The sequence below is a fragment of the Lagopus leucura genome, unplaced genomic scaffold (genome assembly GCF_019238085.1).
Source record: "Lagopus leucura isolate 7727_CA_CO unplaced genomic scaffold, USGS_WTPT01 Super-Scaffold_100157, whole genome shotgun sequence".
NCBI lineage: Eukaryota > Metazoa > Chordata > Aves > Galliformes > Phasianidae > Lagopus > Lagopus leucura.
In genome coordinates, this window is record NW_024962334.1 from 35,060,140 (window position 1) to 35,073,657 (window position 13,518).

At 39.7% G+C, this 13,518-nt stretch overlaps 1 protein-coding gene across 13 annotated transcripts in view; it reads right to left on the reverse strand.

The window, feature by feature from the left end:
- Positions 1 to 13,518, reverse strand: part of ABI1 (abl interactor 1) — a 76,745-nt gene that overhangs the window by 22,981 nt on the left and 40,246 nt on the right. For all 13 annotated transcript variants that reach the window (XM_042888282.1, XM_042888281.1, XM_042888280.1 and 10 more), the window contains exon 3: positions 5,010 to 5,186. In XM_042888282.1, coding sequence (XP_042744216.1) covers positions 5,010 to 5,186 — 177 coding nt within the window. The remainder of the gene's footprint in view (positions 1 to 5,009; positions 5,187 to 13,518) is intronic.

Consider the following 13,518-nt stretch of genomic DNA (forward strand, 5'->3'; position numbering starts at 1 on the left):
CCTTTGACCAGTAATCAGTCATTAACCGCAAAAGAAAAGCACAGTTGCTCTTGACGACTTCTAGCCAACCTCCCTTTCTGTTTAAAAAAGGTTTTCCTGGTATTAGTCAGGAGAGAATTATCTGAGACAACCATAGGAGGAAGGCAGCTGGCCCTAATGCCATCTGAAGTGCTACTGTGTATCTGCAGCCAGGCAATCCAATTGGCCCATAGGCATCCTCACTGGTTTTGCACAGGGATCGCCTCCTGTCTTGTCAGTGGAGCAGGTCTGGGTTTGGACTACGGCAAGGTGACACAATGGGAGCAGGAAGAGCAGCAGGAAGGGCATTTGTACACGAACAGATGGGATATGTGAGGAAAGAATGCAGAAAGAACCAGTCTAGGACACAGTTTCCACAGAGAAATGAAGACAGGGACTTAGGGAGAAGGGCGTCTGCAATCAAAGCTGTTTTTCAGAAGGCACCCTGTATGTGGGTGTCAGACACTGAGGGAAACATGCTTCTTCCACCAGCTCTGTGCTGTTTTTAAAGAAATCATTACTGTGTCTCACTTTCCTTACTGGAACAGTTCAGAAGGCTTATTTGATCTTTATTTTGTTATAGTCTACTGTATGGCAGCTATGTGGCAAGAACTTAGGCTCCAAATCAATATTTCTTACAAAACAGAACATGTGTAGGTAAAGTTTCTGCAACAAAGTTTTATCTTTAACTGTAACATCTCCTGCTATTACTTCCAACCCAGTAATTACATTTACATTGCTTTCTTTTAACAGTAATCAGATGTAGCTTGTCACTATTGCTTTGCTTCTCTTCTTTCCTTTTTTTTTTTTTTTTTTTTTTTTTTTTTAAGTTTCCTAAGTCATTTAACTTTAAAATGTTTTCACATATTAAGCTGCTGTTAAGATACAGAAACTGTGGATGATGGGCAAATGTAGTATCATTCCCTCAGCACTTATCAATAGCCTTGGTCAGAGGAAGATGCATCAGATTTCTGTTCTGAAACACTTCAACCTTTCCAAATTCTTTTAGTTAATAATATTTAATAGCTACAATAAAATAAGGCTAACAAAAAATATATATATATTTCAAATTAGAAAATAGATAGACCACAAAAATGCTGAGTTTTCTTTGCAGCCAGAAAGTCTTCAAACCTATGTTATACCAGATGACATCACACACACTTCTAACTTTCAGTAGCAAATGCCCTGTGAAAAGCACTTGCCATCAACACTCACAATAGGCAAGAGAGCTGGCAGCAGGGAGGGCTGTTTTTTCTCCCCAGAGAAGCTTCTCTACCCTGCAGCAATATTCACTGTTTGGCCATGACCCCCAAGTGATGCCGCGACATTAATGAAATTATGTCCTTTGAAGCAAGAGCATTCAACATAAGCTAATGCAGGAACAAAGACAGAGGCACAGGTTCAGGATCTCTGGCTCGCTTAATTTTTATTACAGTGAATTATTTAAAAGTTAATGCTCAAGTGGCCAGCACATCAAGTTGTATCCTACAGGGATAGCAGGCACGTCTAGGTAGCCTTCCACCCTCACACCAGCTCCTCATCTGCATTCTCATCTTGCACAGACAGCACTAAGCACGCAGACACCAACTGACTAGAGCAAAAGCATGGCAAGGGTGAGAGCAGAGTCCTTGTTGCAAGCACACTTCTGGTCCCATCCCTACTTTAAAGTAGGGGCTCCTTCCAACCTTCATTTTCCTAATTAACACTTTTTAGTGCTTAGATTCCATCTGACTTGTGGTCTTGAAAGCTTCTTACAGCTGTGGTGTAGTGAAATACTTGTACTTTAAAACAAGGAAATTCAGAAATTTTCTCCAAGCAGTTGAAAAGTGATCAATCTTCAGACATAGTTTGAGACAGTTTTAGAACTGTTTGCTGCATACTGCAAATTTGTTCTAATTAAAACTATTAGACATTTAAATTTCACATGTATTCTACACCACCTCCTTCACCACAAGGCAATCATTTCAACTTCCTACTTTGCTGCAATTCCATCTGCCATCTATTAAAAAAAAAAAAAGATTGCAACAAATTCTAAAGCCAACTCCAGGGCTTTCAAGGCATTTTTGAAGCTTCCTCCTCCTCCTCCCCTCTTAAACTGGGGATGTTTTGTATGTGTAATTGTATTTGACCTATTTATTTGCTGGCACATTACTTCCCCCCTCCCACCCTCCTTTGACAAACGAAGGGGAAAAGAAGGAAGGAAATGTTAAAGTAACCTCTGCCTAATAATTCAAACCAAGCTCTCTACACAGGAAGGTGGGCTCTCACTTCACAACCGTTACTCTTATTCACCAAGAATGACTTCAGCTACGTTCCCCTATCCCCAGAGGGTGACAACTAAGCAACTACTCAGGGGACTGGCAAAAATGATGGTCTGTGTGTTTCCTGAGGCCATCTACACGAAGTGTTTGTCTAGTAAGGGAAAGTCCTCCCCATTTTGACTCATGTTAGACCTGACTTCATAGGCATATATATTTAAAAAAAAAAAAAAAAAAGGCAGCTTTCCTCCTTATGGACATTTCATCCATACGGGACCCTTCAAAAGGAAAGGTAAGGAGTGGAACAGACATTTAACCTCTTTAACAGGGAGTTAAAGAGTTAATGCCCCATTTCCATGGACCACTGATTTTCCAAATACCTGGCTCTTGGAAGAGAAGAGCTACAAACCCCAGAGGACTTTGTGTTCAGAGGAGAAGATAAAGCTGGCAAGTCATGGGACTCTCTCTCACTGCCTGGCAGTGTGTGGCTGTGCTCTCCAGCCATTTCGCCTTCAATTCAGAGCAAAGCCTTTGGTTTTGGACACTCTCTCTCATTTTATTTGATTTATTAGCTTCAATTCCAATTATATATTGTACAGTGTGTTATCAAGTGTTCTGATATCATATTTAGTAAACTAACTTTCCTCCTCAGATCATTGCCATTGTTCTGTTTTAAGGCCCAGTTTCCATCTCCCTACTCTTCTCCTTTTCTCCTTTTCTTTTCCATGCTGGTGGGGCTGTGAGTCTGCTGTTCCCCTGTCACAGACACAGATAGATCTAGAGATAACTCCGTGATAGCTGTGATCTGCGTCACACTCCAGGAAACCCAGTAAAATGTTGGCTAAACACATGTAATTACATCATTTCCTGTCTTAGCCCAGTCTTCTCACAATGCATCCACTGAAGGTCAATACTGATGAAGGTGTCAAAAGTATGACAGATGCCTTCAATATCTACCTGAGGATGACCCAGCAGCTTATTTCACTTGCGTAAAAAGTCTACATACTGAACAGCAATATCACCTTTCTACTTAGAGTTTCATACTTTCCACAATCATAAAACAGGCATATTGCTCGAAGAAACGATAGCCAGATGTAGTTTGTAGCCAACTTAATAATGCTGCTAATTTGGTTATTACTGGATGCTATTTTACCTTGAAACAGATGCAGTTTGTTATACTAGATTAAACCAGATGCAGTTTAAAAAAAATAAATCTTTATTAAGAAGAGCTGTCTAAAAACAGGTAGTTGGCATCTCTTTTTCACTCCTTCAATAAAAAGGGTCACAACTGTAAAGACACTCGTACTCTTAAGAACATGACTATACTAGAAAATGCAACTGCTACAGCTAACTTTAGCATTTAGAGACTCAGCAACTAGTTTTGGGTCAGTGTAGCAAAGCACTAACTTCAAGGACTAACAATAATTATTCTGCTTTTAAAAATGCCTTCTGCAGCATCTGACTCCTGGAGCACTTAAATGCAGAAACCAATATCTTGACATTGAATTTGTCAATTCCCGCATTCTGTATTCATAGAGCTCTCTCCTTGTATGCATGCAGAAAAATCAACAGTTTCTTTGCCCCCCGTGTTTCTATTTTGCAGCAATTCAGGGCTAATCTTTCATGTTTCTACACAGGACAGGCTCCACCCAGCCTGCCTCAAATAACAAGTGTAAAGCAACCCTAAAAGTTACAAGATTAGTACAGGTTTAGATACAGGTTTGATTGCCAGAAAGTGTAAAAAAATAAATCAGGTAGCTAAAAGCCACTATGTTAATTCATATCCTGGAGCAGTCATGGTATAGATATGCATTCCAGCTTGTGTTGGAATCAGACTTCTCTGGGCATTCACAGAGTTACTACAATGCACCTTCAGTACTCTTTTGTATGAATTCTGAAATATCTGTTCCTTGAGAGCTCAGCCAAAGGGCTCATGAAGGCTAGCTGCTCTGACCAGAGGACATCAGGCTGTAGAGGATACACAGATTGTGAATAAAAGCTTTTTAATACTATTCAAGAGAAGTACTGTAAACAGAATACACCGGAAGGCCTGCTCTGGGGAGTATACAAAGTTATTATCTGCTATAAAAAGATAGCCAGGGAGAAAGGGTGTTAAATTCATTTTACCCATAACCACTTCAACAGCAGTGGACAAAATTTACAAAGGCTTTTCATTCAGAGAGGCAAAACAGGCTGCCCAAAAGCACAAATGAGAGGGAGATGTTAAGAGCCACTGACACTTCAATGCCAACTAGCTAATCCTGCTCCTACCAGTCCCTGTCTGTCATTCCATACTCTCCAAAAATAAATAAAAAAAAACAACAAAAAACAATTAGCCTGTTTCCCTGCAACAGATGACTGATTTTTTCTTAAAAGTTAAAGAAATAAAGGGAGTGACAGAAAAGTTAATTAGGCAAGAAAGTATTCAGAATTTTAGAATTTAGTCATGGCTTTTCTGAGAGTCACTAGGCTAAGATCATAAGCCATTACTTTCAGACCCTGACTACCACTGCTAGTCACAAAGTTATGGCAAACACTGCTTAAATAATTAACAACAATAATAAAAATCTTCATAAAACAACTAATTCTATTATTAAAATGTTTGCATGTGGGAGCATGTCTAACCCACAGTACTCCCTAACATAAACGAGAGCAACATTTTAAGGTCATTCTGCCTAACCTTATCTCCTGGTCTGTACTACTTGGAGTTCTCATGTGTTCAGGTGTTCTTACCTTTACGCCATGGCCAACATCATCCAGCACCGTGTAGTCTATAGGTTTTCGAATATACCTTACAGGACGCTCCATGTTCGCTGGCGCTATAATTTTGTGAGTTCTTGATGTGTTCTTATTGGTCGTCAAAATGCCTATCTCTCTGCGAGCAACCTTTTCTTTATGGATGTCCACAGTCTAGATTAAAAACAAGAAAGGATGGGTTTCTTTAGGCATTTGTTATTTTCTTTTCAGAGCTATCTATCTACATGTTTAGGCCACACTATTAGACAAAGATTTTGAACCGAGATAGTGCTGCTGGAAGGATGCCAACTCATTGACAAAATGAGTTTAATCAACATGAACATTGCTTGAAAATTACACTTTAATGAAATAACCAATATTAATAATAAAATTACAATTATACATTATTGCCTTGACGCTCTAAAGACACTATGCAGATACAGCATGTGCAGATTAACCCTCAACATTCTTATGACTGACAATAGTGATAAATGACTGCAGGTTGCCAGCTGGGAACCCAGGGTAGGCAAGCTCAGCAGCCTGCCCATAGTCCCAGAGGGCACAAGTCTTGGGAAGCTGGGAGGCAATCTTTTTCAGCAGTCATTGGTGCATGTCACAGTCTGCAACAGAACTGGCAGGCACAGCATGGAGGGTAGTTTCACTCACACAGTCTATGGCACCTTCAGAGCCTTAAAGATGCTCTTAAGGGAATACAGAAGCCACGTTCATGCCCAGCTCCATCATTTCATTAGGAAATACCTGAAGAGGAATGAAAGGTCAGCCCTGCAGACTGTGTAGGATCAAACTGAGCTTCACATAACACACGTGTGCTTCCAGTGTGCAAGAGAACCACTGCTTAAACCCTATCCAAGGGAGAACACACGCAGATCAAGCACCGGGCAGCCACAGTAAATCCCACCACTAGAAAGTCTATTTGAAATGCAGGGATTTAATTCCCTGGTTTAAGTAGTTACTGGCACCTCAGGATATCATTGCAGAATATAGTATCTGACAAAAGCTACCACTATTCGTCACTTTGAATAAAATCTATTGAATCACTACTAAGGAAAATAATGCTTAGTGTGTAAGCATCAATTTCTCATGGAGAAACAGTGTCAAAGCTGAGGAAGAAGGAAAAACTCCTCACCCACCCGTAGGTTTGGGTACATCTCTAGAAACAACAAAAGTTAAAGTGGATATTAATTGCAATGTTATCTTCAGTGAAACAGAATCAAAGATGAAGCATTAAATTAGATTGTATCTGACTCTACATGAGGCAGAATGATAAAGAGAAAGGTAAGCATCAAAAAAATGACCATTTCCAATCTCCAGGAAAGACAGAACTCAGTGCTCAAAGTTTACTATGAAATTCCTCCACTTGATGAAATTATTTTTCCTAAATTTAGTGTACATGCTTGTAGAATCCTTATTTTTTTTAGGAATAGAAAGAAATAAAATCCTCCTGAATAGTTTCACTACATGGCACTGCATATTGCAAGTGGGAACGCGAGTGGATATTAAGCAAGCTTGTTTTCACAGGTAAAAGCTGAAAAACAAATAGCTTGTAACATTGCAGAAGGGTCTTTTACTTCCAAAAGTGAGGAATCTTAACAGAAATAATTTTTTTTTTCCAGCGCAAAATAAGATATTAAATGAGTGTGATTGCATTAGGTTATTTGGAATGAGTTCATTACACATCCCAACGAAGTTGTGGAGCAAGCTTCATTGTTCTAAACATTCAGGCACTGAAAACTACCTGTTGGGGGCAAAAAAAAGCACCTTTCCAAATGAGACAATCCCAGACACCACGCACTCGCCATTACATCAGTATCAAACATCAGCCAGTGCACCCACATTTGTTCTGGCAGCCAATTTCACAGAAGACAGAGCAAAGACTTCAGAACAAGACTAGCTGTGTTTCTTCAGCTCCAGCAATTATTTGTTCTTTTCCTTTCAGAGACTGAAATATATGTTTAAGTTCTGTCCTTCAGCAGGTTTTCAGCAAGATCAACAACTATTATTTGAGTATTCTGCTATATGTTCTTAGATCATTTCTTCCAATTTCTCTGTGTGACACAAATCCTTTCAATGAGCCACGAAAATGCAAGATCTCAAACTATCCTGCAGAACTCAAAGGTGCAACTCCTCACATTTTTAATACATGACAACAGCATAGGGAAAAACAACATCAAAAATAAAAAAACACTGCCACTTCAGCCACCCAAACAGCAGGAGATACCAAGGAGGGTGGCAATTTAAGGCACATAGTACAATGTTTCAAAAGAGGATGTTTTAAAATACTCTTATGCACATGGAAATACATAATTGTGCTTCACTTCTTTGAGCAGAATCTGCTGCTACTAATAAATTAATCCTCTGCACAGCATAGGCAAAAACACATCTTTAATACTAAGAGTTCTCTTAATGTCGATGGCAAAGGAAAAAAAGCATAAGCCCTTCACCATACAAAAAGATTCATCTTTTCCTGGCAGGTGGTCCATAAGACCGACTTTTCCTCCCTGCAACGAACAATGAAAATTCCATCAACTATTGATGGAATTACTGAGCAGAGGATAAGAGATTCCAGGAACAGATGCTGTACCACACATGCTTTTGAAAATGACTGAAGTAGTTCTGCAGCAAATTCTTGTTTATGGAAAAAAAAAATCCTCGGAACAGGAAAAGAGTAAGTATTAATTATATCAGACAGCTTATCCAAAATTAAACATAGAGCAGAGATTTGTAAAGTCTTTCCACAGATTTCAGACCAAGCAAAGAGAATGCTATCTGTATTTTAGTTCAGGGCCAGAAATTGATGTTGTACATGTATGCTGTGAATGGCATGCAGGCGTGCCTGTGCAAGACGCTCATTTGCTCTTCAAAGCAAATGCGACTGCAACTCTTCATTACCACATATGGTGCACTAGAAACACAAGGCAGTGTTCTGGCCTATGCAAACCATATGTTTGAGGAGGACAATATGCTGCCCATCAGCTACTAAACAACATTTTGCTTCCTCAGCAGAAGTGACCTTTAATAGATCAATAAAGATTGCATGTCAACTGCTGGCTGCTTCTTTACGTAAGGCAGCAGAGCACTGGAACAGTTTGCCCAAAGAGGTTGTGGGGTCTCCTTCTATGGAGATATTCAAGAGCCATCTGGACACCTACCTGTGCAACCTACTGTAGGGTACCTGCTTTAGTAGGGGAGTTGGACTCTATGATCTCTTGAGGTCCATTCCAATCCCTACAATTCTGTGATTCTGTGATTTCTACATTAGTATCTGTATCTATTTGCTTGATGTCAATGTGAAATTTTATGGTTTAGTCACTGATACCCTAACAGCAGTAAGCAGTTCGTGATACGATGCACAAAACCTACTTCTACCCCTCAAAGATGAAGAGACGTAAACCATAGCAAACAGGCCTGGCTTAAGGCAGAGTAACACGCAGTAGGAAACAGTCAGACCAGCTTCAAGTCCATGTGGCCTGTGCTGAAATAAATGTGGCAAAATGTTAAGGTTTGGGGAATACAGACAGGATTCTCAGTTGTGAACAACACAATCCAGTAGGAAGATGCCCAGCACTGTACTGATTAGGAGGAGACAGTCCTTCTAGAAGTATGTTCTCTTTGGGAAGCAAATACAAGCTAAATCATTAAACAAATGCCTTTGCCCTTATAACTAGGTGCAAGGGAACATGCCAGCTAATTCCAGAAGCAAAACTGAACTTGGAGGTTGAAGGAACTGTTAATGATTAGCTGCCTCTGCTATCTGTCAGCTCCAAATCATATGAAAGAAACAGCAGACCAACAGGATGTGATGTTAAACTTTAACTGTTTGCCTTCTCAGAAGCAGCCCCAAGGCCAACTGCAGTGCAGTGTAGCAACGATACAGCAAGAAGTTCTTTTCTGTGCTGAAAATACAGCACTATCTATCCTCTAAAAATTCTAAAATCATGCCATTTTTAATGATAACTTTTCAGGTTATTTCACACAACAGCTTTAATAATGCTTAAAGCATTATTATGTCATAAATGTCCTCCAAACTAATGCACTATGCTGAAAAGATGTACAAATTGGTCATTTTTCAGTTTGGCTCCAGGTTCTTTCAGACGAGAACAGACATAGGCTCCAACTCCACAGGCCACCTGTAGCTGCTATTTCAGAGAACACAAGGAGAAAAGGAAGGCAGAACTGCTTGTTACTAGCAATAGTCTTCTGTAGTTTTGACGTTGCTTCCCTTTTTTGCCTTTTCAGTTTGTGGTTTTATCTACTAACGCTTCATTTGCAATGAAGGGAATCTTGGGTTAGAGGACAAATCAACATTATACACATACATAGATGGCAGCAACACAGACTAGAATTACTTTATATGATGAAAAGTACAATCTTAAGGGAGCGGCCGCTCCCACATCCCTTACCACTTCCCAAACCCATCTTCCCAGCACATTTGGTGAAACCACAACCCTCCTGGCTGCTTCATGCACAATGCTGGTGCCATGCTTCAGGCTTGCACAGATTACTTGCAGGAATGCAGTGACACCCTTGCTGAAGCCAGCATCAGGAAATGGCAAATTAACACAGAACAGGATTTCATTCATATTACACCTGAGAGCAGTGAAATCCCCCAAAGAAATCCCTAAAAGTGATACCAAAGATTGTATTGCTGGCAATATAAGGAAAAAAAACGCCATACGATTTAAGGGGGAGGGGGGAGGGAAACAACAGGATTTCTAGTCAAAGACAAGCCAATTGAAACACCGGATTTGATGTATCAAATGGTGTATCAGTCAACTGATGTATCAGTCCAGCAATCCATTATATCTGCTTCCAGCAAAAGCTCTGTTTGATGTGACAAAGGCACAAGTTTCAGTCTCAGCCTGCTCAGTGAAACCAGACAATATGTGGGACAGCAAGATGTGCAGAGAAAGGAGCTTGATTTCCTGCTTCAGTCCCAGCTTACTTGTTTATCTTTGAATTTGGAAAGTAGTGTTTTGCTATCTGTAAAACTTTCTGCAGCTTCCAACTTATTTGCTTATAACAGTAAAATACATTGATAATTAAAATCTACAGATGAACAAAAATCAAAATAAACATTAACACATTCTTCTAAATATACACTTTCTCTTAGGGCTCATACACCCAGATCATAAATTGCAGTGCCAGCCAAAGAAACTTAAGAAACACTGAGGTGCTTTCTACATTCCCTAAATAAAAGGGGAGGAAAAAAACCTCACTCTTCTTAATTTTGCTCCTAGATTCAACTTCAATATTATCCCTTATTGTCATTCTCCAAAACAGCAGATTTCATTGTCTTGCTATATATATATATATATATCATTTATATAAGCTCCCCTAAAATTAAACAATTTGATGGGACTAAGATTATTAACTCGCTCTGCTTTAAAAATAAACTATGCTATTGCTACTTCCATAAAGAAAGCGTATTCAACGAGACTTTGATATGAACAAGTTACAATTAATTAAATAGCAGTGCTGAAGAGATCCTGAACAATGCATATGGTACAGGCTACCTGCAAGGAGGCCCGTCTGACCTACAGAAAAGACAAAATCCCCATCTTTAATAAGCTCAGCCAGACAGCTGCCTTCAGAGAGAGCACCATCTTATGCCATTACTTTGTGAAGGAAATTGGAAAGAAAATTCACTATATTCACCAGAAGGAAATGTGAACTTATTTACACAAGAGAAGTTCTACAGAAAAGATCAGTTATGAGTTCAAGACACATAATGCGTGCAACAGCACAAATAGCTTTTGGGGGATTTTAAAGACATTGCATACAGATACCTACACAATGTAACAAAGTCTCTTTCAAGAACTCATGATGGAAGTGCAAGAAACTTGAGTGTTTGATTTCTGTTGCTTGTACTGTCTGATTCCTAAAAATGTGTTCAAGAACCTCAAGAATTAACCTACAGAAATTTGAAAAATGTATGTTGCTTAAGAATGAAACAAAAGTTACTAGTAAAAGAAAATATGATCTCTGAAGAAATTTGGCAGTTGCTTTCCTCTTCTCCCTGTACATACAGATAAAAAAGAATCTATTGAGCAGAACTAAGGAGTTCCACACATGTATTTGGTATCATTTCTAGAGATGAAAGGAATGTAGTTAGCTTCTTTGTAAAAGATGAAGATGCTGGGTACCTCATGCAAGCAAACGTGATGTGTCTGTCAATAAACAAGAAAGCTAACAGGCTGCATTGATGAAGAGGAATGTCCTCACCTAGGTGCTCCATGTGAGTCCCAGGGTTAAGCAAGCCTGGCCTCCATGGGAGATATACAGATCAGAGCACAATACAGCTGGTGCTGCTCACGTTTGCTGTTAAGCACACACATTTATCTTCTCAGGGACCTTCTCCCTGGTTTGAGCCTCTACTGGCATTGGGAATTACAACAGTCAACTCCATTGACTAGAAATACTTCAAAAACTTCATCTATGTTTGCATCAATTCAGTTATAGAATGAAAATGAGCTGCTTCTGGGAAGCTTGCTCAAAAAGCTTGGTAAATTCTTAGAACCTCATTCCTCCCCCTGAATTTTCTCTTATCGGTGATGTTTTGAGTGAACAATAATCCTTAACACCTCAGAATATCCTGCCATGTCTTCTGAGGGTGCACCATGCAAGACTGGTCTCCTGTTATCTCCAAAGCACTTAGACACCCAGTGCTGGCAATGTAGGAGGCAACTAGAATAGACTTGTGAGTCACAGTTCTAGAGCTGCAAATCCAACAATGTGTTCTTGTAGGTTTATAGATAGAAGTTTCTCACACGTTCCCTTCAGCATACAGACAAGTTACGACAGCAGGACAGGCTCCCCAGGCAGCTTCATCTCCCCAAGTCCTGGGAAATCCAGGCCTCCTAAGGTAAAACGGTAGAGGATCCGGATAAGCCACATCTCGTGTAATCTGATATACCACCTTCCTTGTCCTGCAGGCAGGGTTCGCATTCAAGAGATATTGCAGATTAACAGCACAATGAACTAAGGTCAGCAACACGTATACAGCAACTTGCAGTCTATGTAAGATATTTATGGCCACCTAAAGGGAAGTCCTGTCACTAGACAGGACACAGGAAGAACACTGAAATAAATACTAAGTCTGATTTCCAGACTTACATGCACAATACATGCACAAATGCATACAATTTTTATGTGCATATATATATACACACAAGTAATATACAAGTGCACACAAGTACACTGCTACTAGTGCCTTTTACTAACTAATATCACCCACTGTTGGAGGGGGAATGATATCAAAAAGTGATGATGTGATGGCTATGTTTATTTTCACAGTTTATCAGTGGGCTGCACTTATGTCTGAAAGCAGACTGTTTTTCAGCTTATCCTATGAAGCTGGCCCTTGTCTTTAGAATTTAAATCTTCTTCTTTATACACAGTAGATTTTCTCAGATTCTCCTAGCAACAGCCATCAGCATAAGAAATAACAGATTTACATCAAAAAACCTAAAATGTCAGAAAGGTTTGAAGACATTTGGGGCTGCAGGACAGTGGAGAAGTATACAGTGGAGAGGCATCCCATTAATTCAGCACATTTTGCTCTTTATATGGTTTTAAAATTCAAAAGCACGGAATATTAAACAATAATACAGACCATAGCATCTCTTGCTCCAAATACTCCCTGCTTCACTGTTAAATTTCTTAAGCTCAAGAGTCCTATGCTAGGCAAACATGACAGAAAATTGATTTTGGACCAACAGAGTATGTGCTTGCAAGTGTTAAAATACTGATATATCTTAAATTAAAAAGGAAAAAAAAAAAGGATGGGAAGGGGGTTGCTGATACAGTACTGAATCTCCTTAAAATCAAGAAGCTGAAAACAAGAGCTAGAGAAAGAGGCTTAAAGGTTGTTGGTCAAAGACATATAGCCTCACCTTTAGCCCCCCAGCTGTTACAAAACTTCATTTTGGAAGAAAGGTTTCCAGAATAGGGTTCACTGGGAACTGGACTTAAAGACCCTGATTTCCAAAATGCAGTCTGTGAAGTTGTACCTATACAGTTAGCTTTGAAAAATGGAAGAGAGTTCTGTTCGGCAAAAGAATTATTTATACAGATTCTTTTCAAAGTTTCCTATTGGAAAATCTAGTCACATAGTTTGCTGGAGAAATTGAGCAGAAAGGGGACAGAGAGCAAGGACACACTGGAGGGGCTGGGCAGATGAGTGACATTCTAGGACAAGAATCAGAGCAAGGAAACCAGCCTGGTTGTCCAAGAGCTGGACTCGAGCTCAAGCCTGACATTTCTTTATTGTGCCAATTGGAAACAGGAAGACTGCTATGGAGGGCACACAATCCTAGCTCTTGCAAGACCAAAGGAAAGAAGCTCTATATATTATCCTCTAACAGCTACCAAACAGCATGCTTGCACATGGTGCTAAGAAAACAACACGGGGCAGCAAGTTGTGCATGGGAGATGCCACCTCTCAGAACTGGGTTCTATGAATGAGAAGCATCTACAAAGAAACACA